This window comes from Betta splendens, chromosome 2 (assembly GCF_900634795.4).
Source record: "Betta splendens chromosome 2, fBetSpl5.4, whole genome shotgun sequence".
Taxonomy (NCBI): Eukaryota; Metazoa; Chordata; class Actinopteri; order Anabantiformes; family Osphronemidae; genus Betta; species Betta splendens.
Window position 1 is genome coordinate 16,950,709 of NC_040882.2, and position 27,971 is coordinate 16,978,679.

Below are 27,971 nucleotides of genomic sequence, written 5' to 3' on the forward strand. Positions count from 1 at the left end.
GTGGTTCAACCTCAGCCACAGTTGTTTATTTTAATATATATACAGTACAAACATCCTAAAATGTGCGATATGATACAATATGATTTTATTTATTACAACATCACTATAAACAACATTACAATATATAAAAATAAATAAGTAAAACATTATTTCTTAATATTATAATTATTGTAATTGTTATTATTCAGGTTTTATGATTCTGCCGGTCCTGACGTTCATGAGCTCATTTGAAGCGCATCAGTAATGAACTAAATCAAAGGGCAAGTTCGGTGCTTTAATAACACACAGCCAACTCAGCAGGTGGTGTATGACCTCATGCTCATTGTATAAACATTAATGAGACAAGGATGTGATCGTGTGTTCTTGAATAATGAGGACGAGATGAGATGAGCGTTACATCACCTACTGTGAAAAACAATGTTCTGTTCTGTGTGGGAAACGGAACGGGACGCTGATGTTGTTCCTGAGCTGTTGCTGTTATTTTTGTTGCTGTTTTGCTGAGTCAGATCAATAAACAGATGCTCCCCACAGACGTAATACTGTAACTCTAAATTAATAGTAAAACACAAAAATGCTATAAAAATGAACACTACACTAATTACTATATAAACCAAATTCTACTTGAGAAATGATCTGCCTTATTCTGAGTAAACATGGAGTAAAAACTGTTACAAGATGCTTTGAAGGTGTTTGGCTGTTGTGGTAAGTAGACACCGAGCATTGGGATGACAATGCTTGTGTGAGGGATGGAGGGTAAAGTTCCACAAAAACGCTGCAGGTCTGAACTTGTGCAAGACCTTTGGAGGACCTGCACTGAGCAAAGGAGGACGGGAGGGAGAGCATTAATCAAGCAGGAATGATGACATGGGGAAAAAGAAAGAGGATCAGAGGAGCATTAAAAGTAAATACCTGACAGGAATATTGAAAAGAAGAAGAACTAGGCCACCAAGGGCGGGGGTGTAGGGAGGAGGATCATATGAACTAAATGTAGTGGGAGTGAAGAGTGGTTCCAGTTGTACATGGGTGAAGTTGCTCATTACAGGAAATCCCCATGTCTGCAGAGAGACCAGTCTGAAGAAAGACGATGAAACAATTCCATTCTGTTTCTCACGCCTAAAATCGTCTCGTGAGTTTTAATACATTTCCATCATCTCGTGTAAGTTGCTCGGTTATTATTCATCCAGGATGAAGGATGCACCATTGTTATCGGTCCGGCACATTTGCGCTGCCTTTCGAGGACACTCCCTGGACAGGACTTCCTATGATGTCACTGAACCTGACATCAGCCGAGCTGGGTGCTTGTACAAGCGCTTGAGAAAAAAAAAAGGGAAGAAACGCCGGCTACCTCTCGCGATTGGAATGTCCCATTACTGCCAAGCTGCTGGAGCACACAGCTCTGCGAAGTGTAGCACTGCAAGCAGATACGTCCAATGGGTTTGGCATTACGGGTGGTGCTCGCAAGACATTTTATGGATTCTCTATTAATTCTGATTGTTTTGGACGACAGCCGCTCAATATTTTTCTCATCTTTCATCACTTGACAGCGTCCTGGAGCCAAGGTCGCCTGAGCCGTGCCTCCTAATGAAGCTCCTGGCAGCGAACCGCTTGGCTCCCTCCAGCCGGCCAAGTGCAGTTTGACTAATTTGCACATCGATTATGCAAAACTAAACTATACATTTCATATCGTGCCACAGCTGAAACAAACTCTCCTCCCACATTTCACTTTAATCAAAGCTTTGCTGCTTTGCCACATCGCAGATTATTTCTCTCCGAGCACTAATGTGGAGTCTTTACATGAGGAGTCAGGGCGAGGGAGTTTGATGCATTGCCTGAAGCTGTGTTACAGAGGAAACATGCCTTTGACTTTCCCCATAAGAGGTATGCTAATGTCCATAACTGAAAGCAAATGTGGATTCCCCTAAAATCCAAGGTTTAACTGTTCCTATGGATGCTGGGAGAGGAAATTCAGAACGGCGCAACAAAACAGGAATCTGATCTCCCAAAATTCTCAGCTGTGCTCATAATACACAGAGGAGACTTCTTATACTTTATGGCAATGGATGAAGCAGAGCGTCCCCAGGTCAATTCTGGTTCCCAAGGGAGCACTCCAGCCTGTAGGCATAAATCAGTGTGGGAGCGAGCTGAGGAAAACCAGAACGATGAACCCAACTGGGCCTCAGCTGCTTCGGATTTGCAGAGGTTACGTTGGAATGAGCCATCCTCACCGTGAGGACAACCCTTGCCACGAAAGTTGAGTCGGTGCCGGAGTGGTCTGAGGTCATAGCTTGGAACCGAGCAGCGCAGAGAACTCCAAGTTAGCGTAAAAAGGAAGGGATGCGCCGAGCAGCCTGGCACTTCTTCCACAGGAAAGCCCCTCGTGGAGCACTGGAGCAAGTACTAGATTGGACCACTTCCGAGGTCCTAGATTGGGGTGGTAAAATCTAAGCACAAAGCAAAGCAAATAAAAGCAAGAGGGAACTTGTTCCCTCTTACAGTAGACAACTGTAAATAGTCTCATATAGCATGTTTAAAAGTTATTCATAAAGTTAAATGGCATGTAAAGTGTAACTAACCATAGAGGAGCAAAACCATGACTCATCAGGATTTTAGTTTAGATATTTGGGGACTGTTTTCACCGGTGCCAAGCAACAGACACATGCAAATATTATTTTAAAGATCATAAGTTATGTTCACGGCATGCGTAGCGCTTGGTTTTGTGTTTTGTCTTGATCACAGCGCACCATAACTGATGAGGTGGGCACACGAGAGAGACATTTGATCTTTATCGCTGGCGGGATCTCGCTTTGCTGCGTTTTCCATGAATAAATGTACTCTGTGGCTGCGTGTCAGCTTCTAAATGCGGATGAGATGTTAGGACCTTTCCACTTACTTATGGAGAGGACTTACCGCCAATAAAGTGAAGGAGATCCGACTGAAGTCAAATGCAAACCATACAGAACCGCGGGAGACAAAGACCTTTGTGTCTGGGGTGTTTATTTTCTTACTTTGTCTCACATTCGCTTTGGCCTGGTGCCGGACCAGACATCGCTTAAAAGTAGGAACAAATCGAATCATCTCAAGCCCAACGCAGGCTGAGCTTATAAAACCATAGTACAACTCACACAAATCCTCCATCTGTTTCCACAATACTGTGTCGTGCATAATAGATCTCTGTCTTACTTTATTTCTTTCATCAAAATGTATGAAAATTGTCGGGGCTTATGTTTCCCTTAAAGTGGAAAATAAATGTACAAAACTTTATAAAAGGTGACAACCGCTCAAGCAGACAAATAAACATTCTTTAAATGCCCCTAACATTCACATGAGGTCTTAGTAGGGTCTGGGTGCGACAGTAGTGTTTGAACAAGTGGATCTTTACCCTATTCAAAAGGTCCATCTGCACTGTGTTTTCATACAGTATTATCTGGAGTCAAGTTAGAACTAAACTAGACTTAAAGTATCTGAATAGAATGATCCTGAAGCAGGAAGTGTCGATCCCTGAGAAAAGTCTTTCACAAATGGGGGGGGGGGTTAATCTTCTACCTTCCTTTTTAACTTGGCGTTCTTCGTTTTCCTTTTCCATCCCCTTTTACCCAGATGGTTGGTTAACAAGTTACTGAGTCTCTCGTACTCCTCCTGCCGCTCCCTCTCGTCTTTGTACCAGGGTCCCCACACCCCCCCGTTGTACTGAGGGTTGGAGCGCAGGTCCTTGGACGGGTAGCGCACCGGCACTGCGGTCCGGTTGTACTGCGCTAGCCGCATTAGCATCTTCTTCACCACGTGCGGGTAGCGCTGGGACAGGTCCACCCTCTCGTAGGGGTCGGCGGTGATGTTGAACAGCCAAATGGACTTGCCCCGGTCCCAGCGGATGCGCTCGTTGTGCCAGCGGTTGCTCAGCCGCTGGTTGGAGAAGGTCTGCGGCGGCACCCAGTCGCTGTAGCCAGGCACGCCGGTCAGGAGCTTCCAGTGGCCCACCCGCAGCGCCGCCTGGATGGCGGTGTTCCATATGCCATACCCGGCCTTCCACGAGCCATTCTTGGCTTTGATGTAGATCGGGTCAATATTATGCAGAATGTCCTGTCGAGGTGACGGTCGGCCTTCGCTGATGGCTTCCCAGACATCGTAGCCATCTAGATTCAGATCCTCGTCTATTGTCCCTTCACCCAGTGTCACCAGTGTGGGGAACCAGTCAGTGATGTGAACCAAGGAACGACACTTTGTGCCTTTGTTCACCAGCAGGGGACTGTGGACAAAGCCCACCGCCCTGATGCCCCCTTCCCAGTAGGTAGCCTTGCTACCTCGTAGGGGCCAGTTGCTCCCACCAGCTAATGGCTGACCACCGTTGTCCGAAGAGTACACTAGAACCGTGTTGTCATAGTAACCATAGCGTTTCAGCGCCACGGTGAGGTTGTGGATGGCTTCGTCCAGGCAAGACACCATCGCAGCGTACTTACGGCGATGCGGGTTTGGAATGCCCTTGTAGCGATCGAGGTAGCGGGCAGGAACCTGCAACGGGGAGTGAACTGCCTGATAGGCCAAGTAGAGGAAGAGGGGTTGTCTGCGGGGATCGTGCCTGGCCAGGATGTTGATGGCCTTTCGTGTCAACATCACAGTAGAGTACAGGCCACGGTCCTGTTCCCAGGCTGCCTCCTCCCCTTCATATAGGTCGTAGCCACACATACCGGCCCCTTCGCATTTATAGTGACTGTAGTAGTCCCCGCTTCCCAGCAGGGAGCCGAAGAAGGTGTCAAAGCCGCGCTGCGTGGGCAGGCAGCCGCGCTTGTAGAAGCCCAGGTGCCATTTGCCGACCATGTGGGTGGAGTAGCCGGCCTGCTTGAGCTTCTGGGGCAGCGTGACGTTTTCCAGAGGCAGGCAGTTGGGCTGCGTGGCTCGAATGATGGAGTGCTGGAGGCCCGTGTGGATCTGATACCTGCAGGATAAAATCAGAGAGCAGTGAATCAGCGATCCATTTGGAATAAGAGGTGACCATAAAGAAGGGAATAACTTAAATTAAACTAAATCTATAACCATCAGCTTCTGTTTAAGTACAGTAGTTACTGTAAATAATGGAAGAAATCTGTGTTGACGGCATCACAGCTGACCAGACAGTTGGCGCTTACTTTTCTTCCTTTACTGGCAATTAGTTCTTTTTTCCTAAAATGCTAAAAAAAGACTCCTGTTGCTGTAAATTCTTTGCTCAAGCTGTCAACACCTCCAGCTCACACGCTGCTCCAGACCTGCTCCACATAAAGTTCACTTACAGTACAGCCCTTGTATGACACTTCAGAGACGCGATTAGGACATTTAAGCAAACGGTGGCAGCAGAAGATCAGCCACGTTCTGCAGATTTCCTCGTCTCCTCTCAAAGAGAAGAATGTTGTCTGGTCACAGAAAACTGTGTGTGGAGGAAATTACATATTAAAACCAACACTAATTACAATGAGTCTGGCCCAAAGCAAACACTGACTGTGGAGCCCCACAGGCCGAGCCCAGGCTACTGTTTAACTGACCTCTAACAGTGAAGTGCAATGCGGTGGACTCCTAAGGTTTGGTGGAGAAGAATGAGCAAAATGAAAACAGAAGAGCTGTGACTCATGGACGGCAGGAAACAGAGTTGTGACCTGTCGCTAAAAGCTTAGCAGGACGCTAACATTGAGCAAGTGGTACTTAAACGGTGTGTTGGGACATTTTAAGGTTCGTGCTGAAAGGATTCAGGTCATTTATGCATCATTTCTATTGTTACACTGCAGTTCTTTTGTTCCTTTGGTAACGACTTTGCCAAATATTTCTGTTTGAGTGAACCACAGTCAATTAAAATCGTGAGACTGCTGCGTGGCCTGTACAACATTCCAACAAAGTCAGTAATTCACTGTGTCCCATCACAAAACAACAAAACAACACCATGAACGTCACAGTAACAATGACAGACTGCAAATAAATGCTTCCCTACAGGAACCACAGCCCACTTTTACATGAGCCGTATTATGTATATATATACTTTACTAAACATCACCATGATATAAAGGCCTTGATTTACCAGTCAATAACTTATGACCAATAAAAAGTAAGTTTTATGCCTCTGTCTTGTCAGAAAGCAGCCCTTCCTTCTAATTCATACTATGTCTGCAACACCAACCCTTCTGTCACCTCAGGTCCATCACATTCCCTTCAGCACCAGAAGCAGCTGTTTCCATGATGATCAGTGAGCGCTAACGAGCACAAGTGAACGTCAGGAAGTGAAGATGAAACAACCTGTCCAGGTTTCAGTTTTTACGCTTCAGGTGTCCTTCTGTTGTTCTTTGGTACCTGTTCATTGTCTGTAAGGAACTCTGGAGCCTCGAGCAGATGCTCGTACGCTTCTGTGACGGCCACTCCCCGCCTGATGATGTGCTGCATGTGACTGAACTAGGGAATGTCTCAGGGCACATGGATGCTTTCAGGGTTCCGCTTGGAGGCGTTTCAGCTTTACAGGTGACACACACACACGTGGAAAGTATGAAATGCAGTTTACTCCTTCAACTGACCCGCCCCCTGAGGAAACCCCAGCAACTGATCCGTCTCGCCCCACCTGTGCTTCAGCGCCGGCCGAGACCGGGCCGGTGAACCTCGGAGCAGCACTGTGTTCCTCTGCAGCGAGCGGTGCTGTGCTGTCGGGATGCCATCTGGGTCTGATGCGTTTGACAAGCCACGGTATGACACTGTGGTGTTTACAGCCTGGCAGGACTGACTCCCACACATTTAAGTGTAGTTCCCAAGGTTGTAAAATATTTCGCTGCGCGGGATAATAACATGGCACAATTCAGAATTTGATACCTCTATTCATTGTGCGGCCGGGCGGGTAAATTCAGAATGAGACCACACCGCCACTGATCAGTGCCAAGAAAGCGTCCTGGTTTCACATGGCAATGAGAAGAACTTCTTGTCACTTGGTGGTCCAGGCAGGGGAAACACTGAAACCTGACTACAAACATGCACAGTGGGGGGATAGAGGGGCCATTGTTGGCCCTTCATTTGGACGCAGTGAACTAAGAAAGGGATGGGAACCAAGGGGGAAACTAAAGCCAACATGGGTTTGTGGGTAGGACAATAACATCAACAATGTAAAATCAGCCAAGCCCGGGCATCTTTCTTTAGAAAAGAAGTCGTAAAGAGGCTTGTTTACGCCGCTGCGCTGACAAACATTCACATAATGAACTCGATGAGGAGCGGGCGCTTATAAAGTCTTGTTCTCCGTGATCGCTCCACACTTTCCACGAGGGAAGAATTGGCTATTCAGCCTTGTTATTGCTCATAAACGTCCATAAAACTACTTCTAAACGTAATGTGCGCCATTATCTTCCGCGTGTATCCATTCTATTCCATTTACAGCCAGTTTCCACTTCCACTCGTCACCTTTGTTTTTTTATGTCTGAAGCATTAGCATCGTCAGGAAATGGCGTGCGTTTAAAGTGAAGCCCCAGGCTCTGCCTCAATAGCTACCGCGGGTTTGACGGTGGAGCACAACCCAAAGGTTAGAGCCGTGTAATCAGAATGTCATGCAAAGCGTGACCCGTGATCCCCCCCCATAAATCCGTCAAACCCAGGAGAGGCCTCGCCAGGGAACGAACGGTAAGTCAAGCGCAGACTTTGAGAGGAAGGGGTTTTGCTGGGGAACCATGTCTTCATGTTGTACAGTAGTTTTTGGCACCTAAAGGGGAGTTGTAGTATTTATGAGACCCTAAAATGGCAACAGCAGTAACTCGTGCCCTTTGGGGACATTTCCACCTTCTTGCAGCACAACCTCTTTCTCCAATCTGTCGTATTTTTAGCTTATTTTAAAGCTAAGAAGGGAACGGATGAGGGACTGCATCGCAGGGGTCAAAGTTCTGGGTTTCTGATTCCGGGCCCAAGGCCTCACATCTTCACCGAATCACCACTGCCGCAAGTGCAAGGCACACTTCCAGTCGCGAAGCGCGCCGTCATCGTGCTTTATTTACACAACTGCCGAGCCACAAAACCGGCAAATCACACACGCAATTTAGTTCGAAGTTCCACAAGACAAGTGCACTGGCGGCCGCTGAGGTTGTGGAGGTTCCCGAGCCGACCTGCTGCCCAGGCTGAGGCCGACTCCACAGCCTCCTCACACATGGTTCGCATAAGCGAGCTGAGCCCAGCACTCTGCTTTTAATGGAAGTCGGCCCCGGGGTTGTCCGCTTTACTCAGCTCATCTTTTCAGCATGCGCCTCACTTTGCTTCCTTCCCCCGAATACGCCTCCGCTTTAGCTCCTTTTTTTGGTCTTCCATCTTTTAAGTTGCCTTTTTATACAGACTCTTGACAATAGGTAACAAATCTTCCGACAATCAGAGCCGCCTCTTGTCCAAATCGCGCGTTCTTCTTTCTTACTGAACTCTGGAGTTGTGGGTCAGACTGGATCGGTCTGAACGGAGGAACTGAGACAGATCACTCAACAAGAAAAGAACAATTTTGTGGCTACAATGACTGCGAGACAGGCGAGGACAGATAGTTGGAGACGGAGATGTAGCACAAAACTCTGAGATGCCAGAGTTCATTCTTCAACTTATGTTGGCTAATAGATGAAACTCACTGAGCGAAGCAGGAGCCTGATAAAGCAATCTCACATACTTTTACACGTGTGACTGCCTCTAGACTAAATGTCCACTTGATGATGATGAAAACGATAAAGCACCACTTCTACTCTTTGCTGACACTTTTCTCACTTTTACCTGCAGCTTTGAAGCTGAATAAAGTTGAAAGGACTAGAACATTAGTTCTTTCTTGGATGCCTGGAATGTACCAGCGTACGCTTGACTTGACGGGCTCAGGACCCAGCTCTGACACTTTGCTTAATTACAAAGAAAGTAAAAACAGTGTGAAGGCTCCTGACAGACGTCACGCATGCATTCCTCACGCATACCACACATTTTTTCATTTCAGACAGCTGAAGAATAGCCTTCGGCTCAGAACGGAGCGGCAGCTTAAAGAAGAGCGGAGCGCTTGACGTTTTCCTGATGGCACCAGTTTGTGTTCAAGTGTTCAACACCCCTTATATATCGTACATGTGTGAATGTGTGTACCTACAAAGGGCTGCACAGAATGTCCTAAGGGACGGCTAACGTAACGGCCCATGATGCATCGCTTCGGTGAGAGCTAAAAGAATGCGATGTGGAAACTAACCTTTATATATTGATCACAGGGGAACATATAACATGTCTGCGTTCTGTGAATTATTTGGTGGTTTAAGCGACGTATAAATGAGTCATGTTGAGACAGGTCTGTGACAGTGATGCATCCCACGCAGGTGGTTCCCGACCGGTGTTCCAGAACCTCCCAGAACCTCCAACCCGTGGACAAGACGCGAATTTATGCGTTTGCTCTTTTTCTCTACAGCCACTTTTTAAATGTTAAACTGCTCCAGAAGAATAACAACGTGCAGCTGTGAGGGATGAAAATCATCGCGTACATATGTTCTCTCCCCGACTGTCAGAAATGATGTAAAGCGCCCAGGAAAACACTGGTTCATGCTTGTCGCAGTGCGAAGGCCGTCAGCGGCAGAGAGAGACGTGAGCATCTGCAGCTCAGACCCTCGTGTTTCACATTTTAACCTACATTTAAGAAGTCTCTGCACCAGAATGGCCTAAACTAACATTGTTCCTGGAGCGTCGCTGTGGGTCCAGCTGCCACGGAACGGGCCGGGGGGCTGACGTTCTTCCATCCCATCCACAGCCCTCTACCCAGTGACCCACACCAGCATCCAGCCAGAGTCCCACTCTTGGAGGGCGGAGGCGGCAGCGCTTTCCTCATTATTCACTCGGCCGCCTGCCGAGGAACGCCGTCGCCCGGCAAGCGGCCGCCTCCTCCTTTCTACTGAGGAGCCGAACAGATGGTGGAGGAGCGGCTCCGCAGGCTGCTGATGTGAAACGTTCTATGAGCACACTACAAAGCCCGACCGCAGCAGACCCCCCGTGGGACCCCGCGATGCCTCCTTACAGCTCCCACAGACCGAACCTTAGGCGGTCGCTCGGATAAAAAGTGTGAACTTCTAGAATTTGCTCATGAAAATCTTGAGTGGTGCTTTGACCGGCGCAGGCAGCCACCGCTGAGCCCAGGGGTTAAATGACCCCGTGACCCCTGGACCGGAGGAGGCAGGGATCCGAGCGCTGACCCTACGGTTTGTAGAAAACGCCCCCCCCCCCGCGTTCAAACTGACAGGCAGCTGTTCTGTGCACGTCTCCGAGGCACCTCGCTGCAGAAAGGAATTTTCTATAGGCCTCAAACAGGATGCGATACGTCTGGTTGCACAAGTCTGATACATTTTTTTTAATTGCAATCCGCCTCGTCAGTCAAACGTTTGGGCTGATGAACGGCACGATAGCGTGACGTCTGGCAGTCGTCTATTAGGTATGAGAGCGCCGTGCTCGCCACAATAATTACTGGGGTGATGGAGAGCAGACGTCACTAAAATAGCTCCCACAAACACAAGCACAACACGACAAAAGGTTGGAAATGACGCTCTATGCAGATTCTTGCGTTCTTTGCGTGGATGCCTTCACGCGTTGCGGTGGTTGATGAACTGAATGCCTTCGTTCTGGCTTCTCCAACCTCTGCTCTATTACGATCTATTATGACTGGGAGCGGCTCAGTAAGTCCAGCTTGCAGAGAGAACAGGTGATGTTGGATGCACACGGAGATACACAACCAGGACCAACACGGAGCTGAATCTGTTCATTGGTTCTCTCTCTCTCTCTTGCAGCTGCTGGAACCGTCCCGTCGCCTCGCGTGTCCGACTGAATTCATCTGTGACGCGAAAGATACAGTACTGTATGCTACTGAAAAAGAAGCAAAGCGATAAAATAGAGCCCCTGGCTGCTTTTACATGTTCTCAAAGAGCAAAATGAAGTGAAATATAATGAAAAATAACACAAGGAAAAGGGAAATGCAGACACCTGCTTAACTTATTACCGTTTGGCTTCAATGACGTTGTATGAATAAATGACCGTGTGTTGGTGCCTGATCCAGAGTGATGATAAAGTGTAACGGAGCCACGCGCGGCGCGGCGCGGCGCGGCGCGGCCTGTACCTGCCGGTCATCAGCTGGCTCCTGGACGGGCTGCACAGCGGCTGCACGTAGTAGTTCTCCAGCTTCACGCCCTGCGCCGCCAGCCGGTCCAGAGTCGGCGTCTTGATCTCGGCGCCGTGGTACCCGACGTCCCGGAAGCCTTGGTCGTCGACGAGGATGAAGACGATGTGCGGCCGCGAGCTCGGCGCGTCGAACTCATTGTCTCGGCGGCGCTGCCACTTGTCCCACGACACCTGGACGCTCCACGTCTGGGCCACGGCGAAGCCGAGGAGCAAAGCCGCCGGCGCCCACGGGAGCGACATCGTCAGCCGGAGTCGGAGTCACGGGAGCGGTCGGCGGCGTGTGCACATGTTCGGCGGGAACGGCGACGCTGGGAAGTGGGGTTCGCATCGGTCTCGGTGTTTCCCCCGACCACGCAGTCCCACTGACAGCTCCGCGGTGTGTGTGTGTGAGGGGGGGGGGGGGGTCGAGTCCACGTGGAAACCTAAACCTCACACTGACCAGCTGCTGTTTGACTTCCCGCAGAACCCACGTTTAGAAAAAAAAAAAACCCCGATATCTCCACAGAGCTTCGTCTCTGCGCACGCGAATTCTCGGCACCTCCGGCCGCGAGGGCTGCGTCAGAGGCGGCGCGGACCCTCCGGAGTCCCCGCGGACCCTGCGGCGGCTGGTGCGCTCGGCTCCTCCATCCCGGGGCCCGCGGACGCGCTGTGGACGCGGTGCGGAGCAGCCACGTCCGCGTGGACGTCCCCCCGCGCCGCGCTCGTGACGCTGCCTCCGTGTGGGAGGAAACGCGGCAGCTGTCACGTTGTGTAATGCTTGGCGCCTCTTACTTCATTTTTTTTTCTCACAGGATCAGTCAACATGTGGAATGAAATTACAAATTTTAAAAAGAAACTCTGAATATGCCGTACACAATTGGAAATAATAGATCTTCAGAAACGATATGGACGAAGTGCTTTTCCAGTTTGATTAGTTTTTCCCTGAATTTAACCAATTTAACCTTTGATGCTTTCTAATATTCCTGACATGTATAATAAGCACACAAATGACTTTTTATACAAAAAACATAAACATTCATCCATTGCCATGTGTCATGTTCACTATTAAATATGCAGCAACTCTAACCATCAAACTGCAAAAATCAGCAATGATATATTTTCGAGCAGCCCCGTCATCTGGATGTGTCATTGCTGATCAGCCTCAGCCTCACATTGTCTGCCACACAACGGATGCGTTCATTCTCCTTTGTTTTCCGTCTTCTGATTTACGCTGCTGAACCTGGGCATTTGATTTATGTGTGGGCCCCGGGGACGAGCCACACAAATTAGGAAAGCAGAGCTGCAGGGATGATTTTTCACATGCTTCTTGCTGAAATCCAAGCACACGGGGGGGATGAGCGATGCATGGAGCCAAACCATTCAGCAAAGACAGGTTCTCAGACGGCTTTTCCTTATGTTCCATGTAAAAACATACTGAACAAACAAGTCTGGAAACAGAGCACACGGCTACAAGGCTTTAAGCTAAGGGTTCTTTAAATTTAGCTCGTTTCCACATCTTAAATTCCTGTTTTTAGTGTAAAAGAGACGTTCTAAAAAATGCACTGTGGCTCATTTTCATCTTTTTATTACTATTTATACACTTCAACAATCACCTTTGACCAGGCAAACTGTAAAGAGTTGCACAAGCGCCTCGGAGAGAGAAAGAAAAATACTTTATTCCATCTCTAAGGGCCACAGTGAAGAACCACAGACAAATCTTCACAAGAAAATAACGCAATTATTGTTAAAGACAAACCTATTTTTTCAATTTGTATAGGACACGTCATTAAACAATTTATCTTGTTGTTGTTTTATTATAGCGTCGTGCAAAATCAGTAGCTTTAACCAGTCAGTGTAAACAGCCCGTTTGAGGCCCCCGCTCTTTTTCCGCTGATAAACGGGCTTTAGGAGAGTCCGTGAACATTACAGCATGTCTGACAACTTGTAGCCATAAAATGCATCCTCGGGCTGCAGGGATTTACACATGCAGCTTGGCATCAGTGCAGAGGCCTTGGGAAGAATAAAAGCTCCGTTTGGCGCTGGCGCTGTTGTTAAGAGGAAGTGCCAGCGCAGCAGTGACCATGTTGAACTGGGTCGATGGGGATGACAAACTGGTACAAGTCCTAGAGAGACTAGATCTGCACTTGGACCTGTACAGGAAGGGGCGGAACGTGCCTGAAGAAAAGGCCAAAGTTGAAACAGCTGGTGGATGCCGTCAGTGAGATCTGAAAAAGGCGGAAAACATTCTGGTAGAAACCAGCTCTGATGCTCCTCGTGTGCGACTCATTAACTTTGGTGTTGGCAGAGTTGTGGAAGGGAACAAGATGTGCTGTGAGGAGCCAGACATCTTTCTCTGCCGGTTTCATCGCTCCAGGGCCGAGCTCATCACCTCGGTGCTGATCCAGATGCCCTTCGACTAATGGATGAAACCATCCTTCCACATGTTTGTCTAAGGATGGAAGGGCCGACCCAACCTGGACTCACCCAAGCGCCGCTCGTGGCTGATGTGATTCAGACTGGACCTCCCAGAACCACAGAGGATCTGTAGGACAACAAATGGAGCGAGATGGACCCACCCGAGACGGCGCTGTGACGGCCCTGACGCTGAGTGACCACAATGCGTTCACACCCTGTAGTTCCCACTCCCACCAACATCTTCAGCTTTAACATGATTCAAGCTCTGTCATCCAGCCTGTTCAGTATGTAATAGATTAACTGTAGCGTACTGTACTGTGTGTTTAACTGTCAGACATTACACTCTCATTGGCTGTTTACACCCCTCTAGGTTTGTGAGGGGGAAATTGGGGTGAGTGTGATTTTTAATGTTTATATAAAGACCAAACGTAACCCAGATATTTCTGTCCCCCAGATCCGACCATTTAGACCAGTTAAAATCTGGATCTGTACAACTGGGCACTGAAACGTCAAACGTTAGCGAGGGTTGTGGCAGTAGTTTGTGTGGATGGTGCAACACAGACAGCAGCTCCTCTCCTTAAGGTGACTCCTCCCTTCTTCAGACCTCTGCCAGGCCACGTGCAACCTGTGGCCTCCACATTTAATATGAAGCTGACCGCAACATGACAGCTCTGGCACGGAATAGCTGTCTGTTTGCGGGTACGTACCCACCCATAAACCCAGTGGTGTGGAGTCCACACACCAAGTGTGTGTCGGAATGAATTGTGTGTACTTTAGTTGATTGTAACACAAGGAGGCGGATATCAAGGGACTCTCCAGGAGGCGATCTCAAGCAATCACACGCCCTCAAGGAGCTAGATGATGTCATCGTCACAGTAAAAAAAAAAATCAAAAGCCGGGATTTAAACATGGCACCGAGCAGAAAATTCCCAGAGGCACTTGGACGCGATCGATGCCCAGGCCCTTGTTTCCAAGAAAGCCTTTTGTGTTTTTTGGCCGGTTGCATAAAGCAGCAGGAAAGTGGCCGCACAGGCTGCTGCCAAGCCCCCCACCCCCCCACCCTGTGCCCACACTCCACAGCAGGAAAATTAGCGGGAAGCGGCTTTAGGTAATACTCTGGCGCCCGACGCACCGGAGAACGTTAATATGTCCTCCGCTGTAAAAGCCCTGTTGTTGGAAAGCACTCAAACCCAGCAGCGTAATTAAATTCCAGGCATAACTGTTTTAGGGGGACCTTTTTTTACGCCGCACTGGCCTCAGGTTACCGCGGTGATAAGACAAACCGGTTAAAGATCGGCAACCAGTCCAGTTTCGGCCCAGATGCACTACAAGAGCTGAGATCTGTCACTGGGCCGCGTGGCTCATAGGCAGTAAGTCCAATCGCCCCATCCAGGATCCGCTGATGATGTGCTGTCATCACATCTAGAGCTGGAAAAGTGTTATAATATAAAACCTTCCCGTTGGAGCTGGAACAAAAAACATGTTTAGCAGTTTGAGTTGTTGAACGTTAGCAAGCTCAAAGTAGTTTAAATGTATTTAAGCTCAGGTTATTGATGTAACGCCAAACAAAATGCATGTAACTCAGGAGACTTTACATTCTATTATAAAATCATTATGAGACTTTTAGAGAAAACCCAACAAGGTTTGCAGCTAATGCACTAGAGCAGACAAGTGTGGAAATAACTTGTAACATTCTTCCATTAGACTTTGTTTCGTATTCTGTACATCAAAGAACACTTTGATCCATGAAAAATCCTATGAAAATTTCCAGACACCAAAATATGAACTCAGATTTCAGTCAGCTTCAATATTGCCCGGGTTTCATGTAGGCTCCAGCTCCGTTTTGTTCGAGCGCTGCCACTTGGTGCGCCAAGTATGACCTGCAGCAGTATTTCCACTCATACACAACACTTCCTGCCAGCGTGAAAGTCTTTTGGCCACTGCGGAACGACAATGTCAACGTTTCCATGCGGTGCCGGCAGCAGGTAATAAACCGCTTTAAATTTTCATATACAAGAAGTAGAAGTAATTATGTTTGAGGATGAGGAGCAGGTGAAGGTGATTTTTTGATTAGTTGAGTGTGTGTGTGTGTGTGTGTGTGTGTGTGTGTGTGTGTGTGTGTGTGTGTGTGTGTGTGTGTGTGTGTGTGTGTTTGGTGAGTCGAGGGGGCGTGGCCAAGGAGAGTGTAAACACAAGGCATAAAATCCTCACTTGGCGCTGAGGCAGAGGCTCAACCATGTATTTACTGTTCTCCATTTTGTCTGGTTTTATTTCTGCAGTTTAGTTTCAGTATTCATATATATGACACTGAGTCATGCAGACCGTGTGGAAACAACTTACTCCCACTTTACACCACTCTGTGTCAGCTGTTCTCTCCATCTGACGGCTATGTGACCCTTTGACCCCTCAGCAGATCGACTCCACATAAACTGTCTGGTGGTGTTAAAGCGTCTGAGCAGCAGGCAGCTCTGGCTCCTGGGTTTTTATGGTGTGAGCTACCAATTTGTATTCCACATTTAAGAAATATGTTTTAGAAAAAGGACACAATGTTACAGTAATTACCTACTTCAACATGTCAGAAGCTGCTGCTTGTAGCAGGATTCGGAATGATTTCAACTTCATCATCTCTACCTCTGGCCTCCGCCTGCCGGCTGCTTCCTGTGTCTGTTAGACAGGCCCCAGCACAGAGAGCTCACCTGGCTGATAGAACAGGCCCTGTTTGTTCCTGCTCGGCTCACTTCACACGAGCTATTCTACCAAGATGGAATCGCTGCCTTTGGCTTTAAAGTGTGCATCTGAGGTGAACGAGAACAGGCCTCGCCTCCAGTCACCTGATAAGAGAGGGTGACTTATGGGATGTGAAGGCTTTAAGGTTACTACTACTACTACTACTACTACTACTACTACTACTACTACTACTACTACTACTACTACTACTAATAATAATAATAATAATAATAATAATAATAATAATAATAGATGAATTACCAGATCTGACAATAGATCAGCGACCTTCCACTCTATATGTCATCAAACAGTCCCAAAGACTAAAGATGTTGATCTTCCCTACGTACTTTACCAAATACCACATCACTAAGTCTGCCACTGAGACAGTGATGACAGCAGTGAGGGCTTTGACACCCTGAGATAAGATGAGGACAAAGCAGAATGCTCCAGACAAACCTGTTGCCCCCTCAGCCAGGGAGCGTTAACGCAGAGGTATTTGTGCTAAGTGGACACTTTTCCTTCAACTACAGCTGCCACTACACGACACAGCAGAGCACAGCAGCAACGCAGGCAAGACAGATGATGGGACCGATAGCCCAGACTCACCCAAACACAGGATCTCATCAGATCCCAAGGTATTTACCACGCGTGGATGTACAGAGATGTGGTCTGAGAAGAGAGACAGAAATAATATCACATTTTCAGTTTCTGTGTGTTTTGCAGAAGTGCTGAGCTGTAGAGTACAACAACAAAAATGCAATAAACAGGAAGGACAGCAAAAAGAAATTTTTTTGAAAGAATTCCCCCACCGTCATCTTGAAGAGAGTCATGAGCACTGCTGCAAAATGCAACAGACTGACAGAAATCCAACCTAAGTATGACCTTTGACCCCAATATGTCTGGCCCGACATTCATCCAGAATAGTTTTGTGTTGAAGCCAAAGACACAGGTGACCAAACTGCTTTTCAACCAAACCGCTGCAACTCAACACCAGGCTGAACTACTGACCCCACAAATAACTTTAAACTCTGCTGACTGGATAATGAAGACGTTAGTGCCACACTCAGGTAAATCACTTCCACTGAGGTAATGTAATATCTATTAGCGTTAGCTTCTGCTGTTATTCCACTGTGATTTGTGCGGGCCACGCGTACGGCGCGTCCCCAGCGGAGCCCAGATCGGGGAGTCGCTGCCTAATGCGTTCCCCTGTTGGCTCAGATGACTGAGTCAACAAGTGCTGTTATTGCTCCGTGTATTTCCAGTTAGCGTGAAAGCAAGACCCTCCAGCACACGGAGAAGCCATCTGAGAGGGTCCCAGGGACAGGCGCTGGAGTGGAGCACAGGGGCTACCAGGTGATTTAACGTCCACCTGTGGAATAAAAGCATGAGCCCATCTGACGGCGACGGGTTCTGAATAATAAACACACAGCAATGTGACAGAGTGGATTGTTGTGGGGAGCAACCACTAGCTGCAGCTCCACATGAGTCTAGAAGGAGGGCAGATGTTTAAATCTTTGTTTAAATCCTAGTTTCACCATCACAACTTTCTATTTACAGTTCAGTTGTTTTCCTCGTATTTTATAGATTAGGAGTTGCAGGAGTTGTCCTATCGCATGTTGAGGAAAGAAACAGTGGTTGATAACAGAAAGTCTCGAAAAGATATCGGACAAGTCAAAAGCACAGAGGGTGTGACAGATGTTAGATGGATGCAATAAGTGTGTGTGTGTGTGTGTGTGTGTGTGTGTGTGTGTGTGTGTGTGTGTGTGTGTGTGTGTGTGTGTGTGTGTGTGTGTGTGTGTGTGCAGGGGGGGGGCATAAAAACCAAAAGGAAAGATGAGTCAGTGGGAGTGGCCAAAGAAACCGCCGTGACATCGGCTTTCATCACCCTTTAACTTCTCCCGCTGAGGAACAATCCATCTTCTGTCGCTTCCAACTACACACACACACACACACACACACACACACATATTGATCCTATTTGCTGGGTGTAACCGCTGTTAGTGGGGGGGGGGGGGGTAGAGGAGCTTGTCTGTGCCAAGCTGATGATCCAGTGCCAGCACACAGAGCTTCCTGCCCCATAAAACCATTACTGCATATGTGAACTATGCCAGTTACAGCTGTGTGGGCTGCTCTGCTGCTGTCTGTGACCACAATATACACTATAAAGAGCTCAGCAAGTGGGAAAGGGCCTCTGCGAGCACTTATCTCACAGACCGATGTCATCAAATATCAAAGAGGTGATAATCATGTGATCACATTGGTATTCTATCTGTCTCACTGGCATGATTATGGACGCAGACAGGCAATGACTCTATACTGTAGCTCAACCTAGGAAGCATCAATTTTTTATTCAGAACTTGAATTCACCACCTTTAGCACTTTATTGTAAATATATGAGCATGTCAACTTTGTTTAGACGTATTCATCTAGACAAAACAAGAGACTTGAATAGTTCCACCTCTTGACAATGACAGAGAGTACAGAAAACTGATTCAGAACTTTGTGGACTGGTGCCAGTGGAACTACCTCCAGATTAATGCAGGGAAAACCAAGGAGCTGGTGGTAGACTTTCATAGGCACACACTCTGCACTAACACCGGTGAACATCCAGGGAAGGGACATTGAGAGAGTGGACTCTTACAAGTACTTGGGCGTTCACCTCAACAATAAACTGGACTGGTCACAAATACAGACACACTGTATAAAATACATTACAGAGCAGACTCTACCTGTTAAAGAGACTGAGGTCTTTTGGAGTCCAGGGACCACTCCTAAAGACCTTCTATGACTCTGTGGTGGCATCAGCCATCTTTTATGGAGTGGTCTGCTGGTGCAGCAGACGGGAAGCGACTGGAGAAGCTGGTCAGAAGGCCAGCTCCGTTCTGGGGCTGCCTCTTGATTCAGTGCAGGAGGTGGAAGAAAGGAGGCTGGTCGCTAAGCTATCATCCATGATGGAGAACGATGCCCACCCCCTGTATTAAACGGTGTCATCACTATGCAGCTCCTTCAGTGACAGTCTGATACATCCTAAGTGTCTGAAGGAGCGACACCGTAGGTCGTTTCTAGCTGCTGCTGTAAGACTTTACAACCTAAATCACTGTGATTGTAACAATTGTCACCTTATACCGTGGTCACCATACAAATGTTTGGGCAAACTTTTACATTGTGCAATATCCGATCAACCCATGGTGGAATTACCCATCACCTCAATGTGCATGTGTGTATATAGAGGATATTTTTTTAATTTTACTTAAATTCTAAATAATCTTGACTCTGCTCTTGTTTTACACCGCTGCTGCAACATGGAAATTTCCCCATTGTGGGACGAATAAAGGTCTATCTTATCTTATCTTGTGGCATACAGATTAAAATGATGTGGGCCTTGAGGATCCCCAAGCATAAAGTTTGGTCTACAGACATGTAGGGGACAGACAAAGGGGTCACATGATGATGCACTAGAGGGGAATCACATGGCATTGGTGGCGGTGATGCTTGAAGGTTTACCACCTGTGCACTCTGGGCCTTTTGTTAGTTGGTAGCAAGTGGGTGATGGGGGATACGCTACTTTTGTTGACCGCTACGCTACACAGTTGGCTCCTGGATGCTTTGACACAGAACAAGCACAGAATAAATGAACTTTCTATAACCTAGCCTGGTTCTAATCACTCTTAGATAAAATCACACTGAAGATGTTTCAGAAGAGAATAAGGTTCGGTGTTCAGTTCAAAATTAGAGAAACTGGCTTTTCTTAAGCCTCACCAGGGGCGTTTTGACTCATTGGCCGTCAGCCAGTGAGATTATTTTGTGCCTCAGCGAAGTGTTTGCAGAGCTGTAACTCCAACATAGCAGAGACCCTCATCCCCCACCTTGCAAAAATAGAGTCCGTTGGTGTTGGTGTGTGTACACGATGTACCACGTTGTAAAGTTTGATCATTCCTGTGGCTCCGTGTGAAGTCTCTACGCTGCGGTGCCGCTGCAAATGGCTCTTTGAGGCTGTCATCACATGTCAGTCTAGTCGCCGGTGCTGAGATGTGGGGGCTGCACAGCCCCCTTTTTTTCCAGCTCCTTTGGCCTCTTCAGTGACCTCCACACATCCATCATTGACCTATGATGGCCCGTGTAGGTCAAAGGTCACGCCCTGTGGCAGCGTAGTTAACCCTTAGCATTAACACAAGCGTTTTTCTCGCATACAGTTCATCCAGGTCTCAAGATGTGAGCATGAACGCAAACCGTCTACTCCTCTGGCAGCGAGTTCGTCAGGCTCCAGATGGAAAACATTGCTGGGAGGCAGACAAATTAAAATCCAAGACACGCTTTACTACAGGACCTTCGAAATTCATTACTCCTCTACACATACAGCCCTCCTTCAGCTAAGCAGCTTTTGAGAACGCCCTTGATGACTGAAATTCCACGTATTGTTGCTGACTGCTTGGCCTCTACTTGTAATTCAAGTATTTACCAAGGCGTTGCAGCTTGTCAGCCCCAGCGTGCAGTAGAAACTCTGCAGGGGGGTGCACACTGCTGATTTGGCTTTCAGATTAGTTTAAACAGTTGCAGAGACACGTTTACTGTGTGTTCTACGGCCATTTTGACTATTTTTAGCCAGGAACAACCTGACAGGGTAGCAAAATCGAACAAAGCCAGAGGGCGTAATGGTGAATAATGACGTAGCGGTGCATTGTCTGCGTCCTACGCAGCTTTAAAGGCATTGTTTTGGTTTTATAACCCACAAACACTCAGTCAACAACGGTATTTTCAGCAGCAGCTGTTACCATTTAAAATAAATGGAGTCTGCTTGTTTACCATGAAGATGAGCATGCAATCAGTTTTGAGCTGAATGCAGCTGATTGTGGTTGAATCCACCACAGGTTGGGGTCTTGAACGGTGATGCTTATCACAACCCCAGCGTCTGAGGCCGTGAATGTAAATATGAGTGGACCTGCACATTGGAGCCCATGGTGTCCACAGCGCTGCCTTGTTCCCCAGAGAGGCTTCCGTTTCCACCTCCTCCAGCCTCCACAGGTCCTGGCAGAGCTGCACAGAGACTCCGTTGTGTCCGACCCAAACAGGGCCTGCAGCTCCACCTCCAGCGGTGGAGGGAGCTGACAGGACGGACAGGAGTCAGGGCGCAGTGAGGTAAACAGAACAGCTTCAGCACCGACCATATCAAAAACATAGAATATCAAAATCAAAATCATAGTTGTTGACCAGTAGTAGCACTAAACCAAATACACATTTCAACAAATTATTACTACTGACAGTATCAATCAGTGCTAATAATTAATTAATTAATAATAATTTGAATATTGGTTCTGACTAAAATTGAGCCCAAAAATGTAAAGATTTAGGACACAGGAGCTGCTCTACTTTATCTCTACACCCACAGTAAGTGAATTTCTAAGCCTTTGTTGGCACTTGCACATATACAGGAGCACGCACCTTTTTCACACGTTTGTTTGCCTTGTGAGTGACATATCGGCAGACGTGGGTCACCAGAGCCCCGCGGGTCTCCCGTCCACAGCGTCCCGACCAACCTCACACAGAGGAGGCCACAGCGGACCTGCCCGGCTATATTTAGGCAGCCCGGAGCGCGTGGCCAGGCTGCTCTGACACAAAGACGCCGAGTCAGTGTTGCCGACGCGGCACACTGACTCTCTTTCACCATACATGAAGCGAGCCCGGGGTGAAAGAGCTTTTTCACCGGTATAAGTATACACACGTGTGCGCTTATTGCGATGGGACGCGTGGTTGGAAGGTTTGGTCAGACGTTAGGCTGCATGTCAGCGCTCGCTGCTAAACCAAACCTGGGCCCTGTGTCGTATTTAGAGCAACATCATTTTCCTCAACGCGCTACAACAGGCCACGGCTCACTTCTTCTTCGGGCACCCAACGGTATCAATGCGTGTGGCAGTGGAACCAGATGTTGAGCATTATGTCCAGTGATGTAAGTCGGGATCGGGCACAGACTGTAGCTGTACTGTCCAGACCTTACAGCACCTATAAAATGTTCTTCTATTACTAATTTTAGCCTATCAAAATAATTATGGATAAACTGTTTTGGGGCTGATTCCACTGGCAAACGTTTGAGTGAACCGTGTTTCAGAACGCGGCGTGTTCGGGCCCATTCACAGAAAGCTGCTGTTAAATAATGGCTGCACAGGGGGAGATCTGAGCGGAGCCAGCTGCGTGTGCATGTGTGCCCTGCTGATGCAGGGACAGATGTGCCAGAGGAGCTGAGCTCGGGTGATATCTGGAAATATGAGTATGAGAAGCACGACTGAACAAGGGCTGGTGGAAAGAAACTGAACAAAGGGTGAGAAAAGAAGGATTCTTGTGAAAAGAACATTTATTAAAGCAGCTCTGCAAACTAAGAAGCGGCTGAAAGACACAGCGCGACTGCAAAAACAATGAGTCAGAGGAGATTAAGTGAATTATCACCCTTTCACAGCAGTTGTCCACAAAAAAAAGCCTGCGAGCTCTAAGAATGTATAAACTGTTCCACTGCTGCAGCTGCCACATGTAGAGATGAGTGCGCGCTGGACGCTGATGCACCGTGTGGACCGGGTCACTGGCCCGTTTCAGCTCAAGGTCTCACCTCTACTGTACCTCCACACAAGCAGAGAGGCAACTCCACACGGGTTTGGACTTGCTTCATGCACGGCTGCACAACACAGTGACCCGTATAAACATCTGCGCAGTCAACTCGATTGTTGTTTAGATGACAAAATGTCCTGTTTGCAGCTGTTCAGCCCAGAGGTTGTGGTAACTGCTTCATGTCCACCCTGCCCATCCCTTCTGCTCACTGTAAAGCAGCCTCTTCCAAAGGGCACCGCACTGTTCTTTGACGTTTCTTAAACTTTATGCTAGTTTGCCTTATTCTATGTTCATTATCTAACTAACTAACCTTCTTTTTTCGACCCAAAGGTATGGAGGAGAAAGTGTTATAGCAGTTTTCTATTATGCCTACATGGACAACAGAGGAGGGCAGCTGGCTGTGCATACTAAATGCGCTTAATTATTGTAAGTGTTCCCATCTGTTCTCTAGACCAGGTTTCAGCCTGAATCACAAGCCCTAGAGTGTTTCCTTCAGTAACTTCAGTAACCTGACATAATGTTAATTCGAGTTATTGGTGGCGATTTACTCAAACTGAGGCTTTCAGCTTCCTCTGTAAACGTTTTAAAAAGCGATGCCCCCCCCCTCCCCTTATGGCCGATGTGCATGTTCAGGGGAGGAGTTATTGCTTGTGGATGTTGTGCAGGTGGCTGGACAATGATTGCAATGAGGGATTGTATACGTTGTATGACTCGCACACCATCAATTAGGCTGTTGTTTATTCTGGAGCGCTATCTTTTCGTGGCTGGGTCCTGCGTGTTTATATTGTATCTAATGGGGCTGTAGAACATCGTATAAACTGCCTAGTAAAAAGAAGGAATGCTGTTTGCCTTTATGAAACAAACACAGCCAGGGAATTTACAAGGTAAGACTTTTTTTTTCTAGTAGAGGTGTTTACAATAAATACACACGCTGAAACTGGTTTGGACGACACAAGCTGGTGTAACCATTTGTCATCTGGCTGCCAAAGGACAGATAAAGGGTCCCATCTTTCCTCATGAAGGTCCATGAACTACAGTACGAGAAAGCAGGAATGCACTCGTGCGTGAATACAACACACGGCGACCCATTTGCAGCGCTCCAGCTGTTGCACACGGAGGCATGGCTGCAGCCAGCTGAGCGCTTCACGCCCATCACTGCAGCCAGTCAGCTCCAAGTAGGGCGAGCAAACGCGCAGGGGCCGTGCTGGCTGTTGCTCTGAGTGCTAGTGCAGTATGGACAGTAGTATGGTAACTTCTGACATACATAGGTTAATAATAAAAAAAGTCTCTGCTTCGAAACCTGACTGTGACTGTTTATGCAGCTGAGTATTACAGCCCAAGCGTGCTTAACTCAAAGCAGACCTGCTAGTGTAAATAGTCATAAAAACACTCACTGTTGCCAAAGCGCAGCAAATAAAGAGGTTTGGTGCTTATATTCCAATTTTTGATTGTTTTGTCTCCACCCACTGCAGAATGATTTAAGTCTGTTATTGAAACAATGGCATAGAGGAATGAAGGCCCAAGCAAAGCAATTACAACAGCAGCCATATAATTTTTTAATTTATTTTTGTCTCTACTGCTATCATCACCATTTAACTTTAATTCCAATCACCTAATTGTGCATGTTGGGATTGGGTGGTTGGTGGAAGTGGACAGGGATGCGCGGCTCCCTGGCTCTTTATTATTACCTCAGACTTTTGAGAAGTCATGCTGCAAATTCCCCTTCACGCCCCCTGGATTTGCACATTTTGTTTTTCATCAGTGATTGTGCAGCTTTTAGGCAGAGTTGCGTGGCTGCAGGCGGGGAACTATGTGAAAGATGGTGACTTCCTTCATTGAGCTTTAAAGTAGGGCAGGTGAAGGAGCTGACATTGATGAGCTGTTAATACTAAAAACTAATATCTGAAAAGAGACAAGTGTTTTTTGATTAGTAGGAAAACTGAAGATGTGATGCAAAAACTAACTGACAAACAAACCTAACTCGGTCACAAAAGGTACATTTTAAAGGAAAAAAAACTAAATGCTAATGCTAAATGCTAAATGTGAATTTAAAATGTGCACCTCTGTCATTACATATTATGAATAAGATAAACTATAAAATTAATCCCCTTTCAAACGCTAATTAATTTTTTCAAAGCGAGCAGCTGCCCTCTAGTGTTAGCAAACTGTTAGCGCATCCTACTACGTCATTAAGAGTGCGTCGGAGCTCTTTGCGCATGCGCAACTGTGGGAGTTGACGGATTTCAAACTAGACGGCGGTTAGTTGAAGCCTAGAGTGAGAAAAAGAAAAGTACATCAACGGTTGACTGTTGAACATTTAAGTCAAAGTGCGGACAAAATGACCAGCACATTGAAAGGCATCACTCTCAAAGGAAGCGCGGAGCTCGTAGCCGAGTTCTTCTGTAAGTAGTCGTGGATATTTGTTTTCAGCATGGTTCGAACGTCTTGTTGACGCGCATGTAGTGCTAACGTGCTAGCTAGCTAGCTAGCCGACCGTCAACGGGCCTTTCGGTGGCCCGCTGGACAGCGCAGCGCTAGTAGCAGAGGTTATAAAGCTTTGTAGATAGTGTTTGTTGAGGAGCTCACATCCATCACTGTTAGCTCAGTCAGCTATTCTGTGTGATTTATTAGCTGAATGCAACAGGAGACAGCAACGTCCTGTTAGAGCTGCTGTCACTAGCTTCTGCGTACATCATTTCTACGGTATCGTGGCCGGTTCTGTGTCCTCGTGGTATCTTACTGTGTTTTGTGCCAAACTGAATGGCAGCTGCTGTTGCACTGCTGTCTGTCCAATCGTAATCATACACTTATTCAAGCAATTTTATTGGACTTCTTTTTTTATTTGAATGTGGTCCTTGACCATGATAATCACTGTAACCCTTTGGTTCTTTTCCTCACTACAGCATTTGGCATCAACAGCATCTTGTATCAACGTGGCATCTATCCTCCAGAGACATTTACCAGAGTCACCCACTATGACATGAGTCTTCAACTCACCACTGATCCCAAACTGAAGACCTACTTGACCAACGTAGTAGCTCAGCTCAAAGGTTACTTAAGTTCTTTAGTTATTAACACCCTACATGTCTTTTTCTTGATTGAAAACAGAAGGAGTTTTAAGATGTGCTCTACTGAACTGAACCTGGTCATAACAGACCATATAAGTCCCTCCTTCTTTATATTAGGTTCATGTATTAGGGTTTGGCACAAGTGCATAAAGGACCTGAAGTAACGTGCTTGATAAGTTTTATTATTTTTGTTGTTCCTATTTGTTCACATGCATATCTAACATGAAAACATTATCTGGTAAACCCATCCTAGGTTTGACAAGTGACCTTATGACAGCTCAGACTTTTTTTAGTTATTATTCAGACCAAACTTTGAACTCTTGCCTGCTTCTGTCTTGTTGAGTCAAGTGTTTGACCGCTGTTTCACCCAGCTGTCCTGTGAAACACCTATATTTAAGTTACAAGTTATATGACTCAAAGGAGAATTTTCTTAATCCCAATGTACTGCCATTAAGAAAAAAAGCATCACATTTGTGATCGGTAATCCAGGAGTTGGAGTGTGGAGCTCCACCACTAGGTGTATCTCATTCCCCACAGTCTTCTAAGATGCTCACAGTCTAAATGTACATTTTGGGAATGAGAGCTAACATTTGTAGTTGGGTGTGTTTTTTGCTATTAACCACTACATCTATAAACGTAAAAAGTAGTCAGTTGTATCTTGTAACAAGCCAACATAAAACTGTGCCATTAGCACAATTTCTTTGTACTCCAGGACACCAGCAAGTGAATATGTTTGCTCTTTGTGTTTCAGAATGGCTGTTCGAGTGCACGGTGCAGAAGCTGGTGTTAGTTATCACGTGCCTGGAAACCAACGAGGTGCTGGAGAGATGGCAGTTCGACATTGAATGTGACAAGACGGCCAAGGAGAGCAGGTTAGACTGCGACTGTGTACTTTAGGGTTTCATTAGAGTGTGTAGGATGTTGTGGGTTTCAGTTTCAGTTCAGTCAAACATCGGACTCTGCATGCAACACATAAGGAGTCATTAATTATTATCTATATATCCTTCAGTCAATAAACATGGCAGCAACAACTCATACTATGACTGAAAAAAGCCCTCTCACATCTAATTCTGTGGTGGTGTTACAGGAGACAGAGTACTTAGTCACAACCTACAGTAGGATTAACATAAACCCTGTGCCAACTATAAATGCAGCTGTGATACATAGAAAGTGTGAGCCAAATCATCTAGTCTAGTTTTCACCTTGTGGCTCGCATGTGCCATGCCTCACTCCGTGTGTGTCTACACGCTGCTTTAGATAACGTGAGCTCTCTTGTGTTATAGTGCACCCAGAGAGAAGTCTATTAAAACCATTCAGGATGAGATCCGCTCTGTCATCAGACAGATTACAGCTACGGTAACCTTCCTGCCTCTGCTGGAGACGCCATGTAAGTAACCAAACTCTCTTCTAGTCTTAACATGCAGATTGTTGTTTGTAAGAAACGCACATTTTAGTCCTTTTGACCCTTTGTGCTTTGCCCTGTCATCTAGGTGCTTTTGACCTCCTGGTCTACACAGACAAAGACCTGGAGGTGCCAGATAAGTGGGAAGAGTCTGGGCCACAGATCATTGATCAGTCAGAGGAAGTGCGTTTACGTTCCTTCACCACCTCCATCCACAAGGTGAACAGCATGGTGGCATACAAGAGGACAGACTCAGTCTAAACATCTCCATAACTCCTTAAGCTGTATATATACAACCACTGCCCCCTATGTAAACCAGTAGATTTTACATGCCTCTTCCCTCCCTTAGTGTCTCTGTCTACGATCCTGTATCCTGTCCTTTTCTCTCTGAACTTCACTTTGCTTTTGTGTGTTTTTGAGAGAGTCTCGTCTGTCTCCACTGATGTAAATATTTCCCGGTATTAGTGATTGGTTTGTTAGAAAAAGTCTTTTCTGACTGTTTTTTGTGTCTCTCTGTTTTAGAAGCTAGTGCTGTGTGTTGAACTTTTATAAATTGTCAATAAAAAGTAGATAGAATTTGGCTCTATCACAGTATTTTTGTAACCAACAGGGGGCAGTGCAGCTCAACATTCAGGGTTTTAACAAGT

The 27,971-nt window shown here is 46.9% G+C and overlaps 2 protein-coding genes across 3 annotated transcripts; one reads left to right on the plus strand and one right to left on the minus strand.

The window, feature by feature from the left end:
• Positions 1 to 68: 68 nt before the first annotated feature.
• On the minus strand, positions 69 to 11,915 carry arsj (arylsulfatase family, member J). Of its 2 annotated transcripts, none has more exons than XM_029139181.3 (2): positions 10,961 to 11,915; positions 69 to 4,930 (listed from the first exon to the last, which is right to left on the minus strand). In XM_029139181.3, exons 1-2 carry the CDS (start codon positions 11,377 to 11,379, stop codon positions 3,532 to 3,534), a joined length of 1,818 nt encoding a protein of 605 aa, XP_028995014.1. In that variant the 5' UTR covers positions 11,380 to 11,915; the 3' UTR covers positions 69 to 3,531. The 2 variants fall into 2 exon arrangements, with proteins under 2 accessions (XP_028995014.1, XP_028995023.1); XM_029139190.3 differs by having other exon boundaries at positions 11,078 to 11,907.
• A 13,151-nt stretch (positions 11,916 to 25,066) lies between these two features.
• mad2l1 (MAD2 mitotic arrest deficient-like 1 (yeast)) lies at positions 25,067 to 27,900 on the plus strand. The gene is made up of 5 exons (XM_029132453.3): positions 25,067 to 25,256; positions 25,758 to 25,904; positions 26,674 to 26,794; positions 27,206 to 27,309; positions 27,413 to 27,900. The coding sequence occupies exons 1-5, from the start codon at positions 25,193 to 25,195 to the stop codon at positions 27,583 to 27,585; spliced, it is 609 nt and encodes a 202-aa protein (XP_028988286.1). The 5' UTR covers positions 25,067 to 25,192; the 3' UTR covers positions 27,586 to 27,900.
• Positions 27,901 to 27,971: the final 71 nt, after the last annotated feature.

Bases quoted from the DNA above. Each gene is read 5' to 3' on its own strand.
- mad2l1 (XM_029132453.3), top strand. From the start codon at position 25,193: ATGACCAGCACATTGAAAGGCATCACTCTCAAAGGAAGCGCGGAGCTC. The intron at 25,257-25,757 runs GTAAGTAGTCGT...TCCTCACTACAG, and splicing joins GCTCGTAGCCGAGTTCTTCT to CATTTGGCATCAACAGCATC. The intron at 27,310-27,412 runs GTAAGTAACCAA...CCTGTCATCTAG, and splicing joins GCCTCTGCTGGAGACGCCAT to GTGCTTTTGACCTCCTGGTC.
- arsj (XM_029139181.3), bottom strand. From the start codon at position 11,379: ATGTCGCTCCCGTGGGCGCCGGCGGCTTTGCTCCTCGGCTTCGCCGTG. The intron at 4,931-10,960 runs GTAATAAGTTAA...TTTATCCTGCAG, and splicing joins AACGTCATTGAAGCCAAACG to GTATCAGATCCACACGGGCC.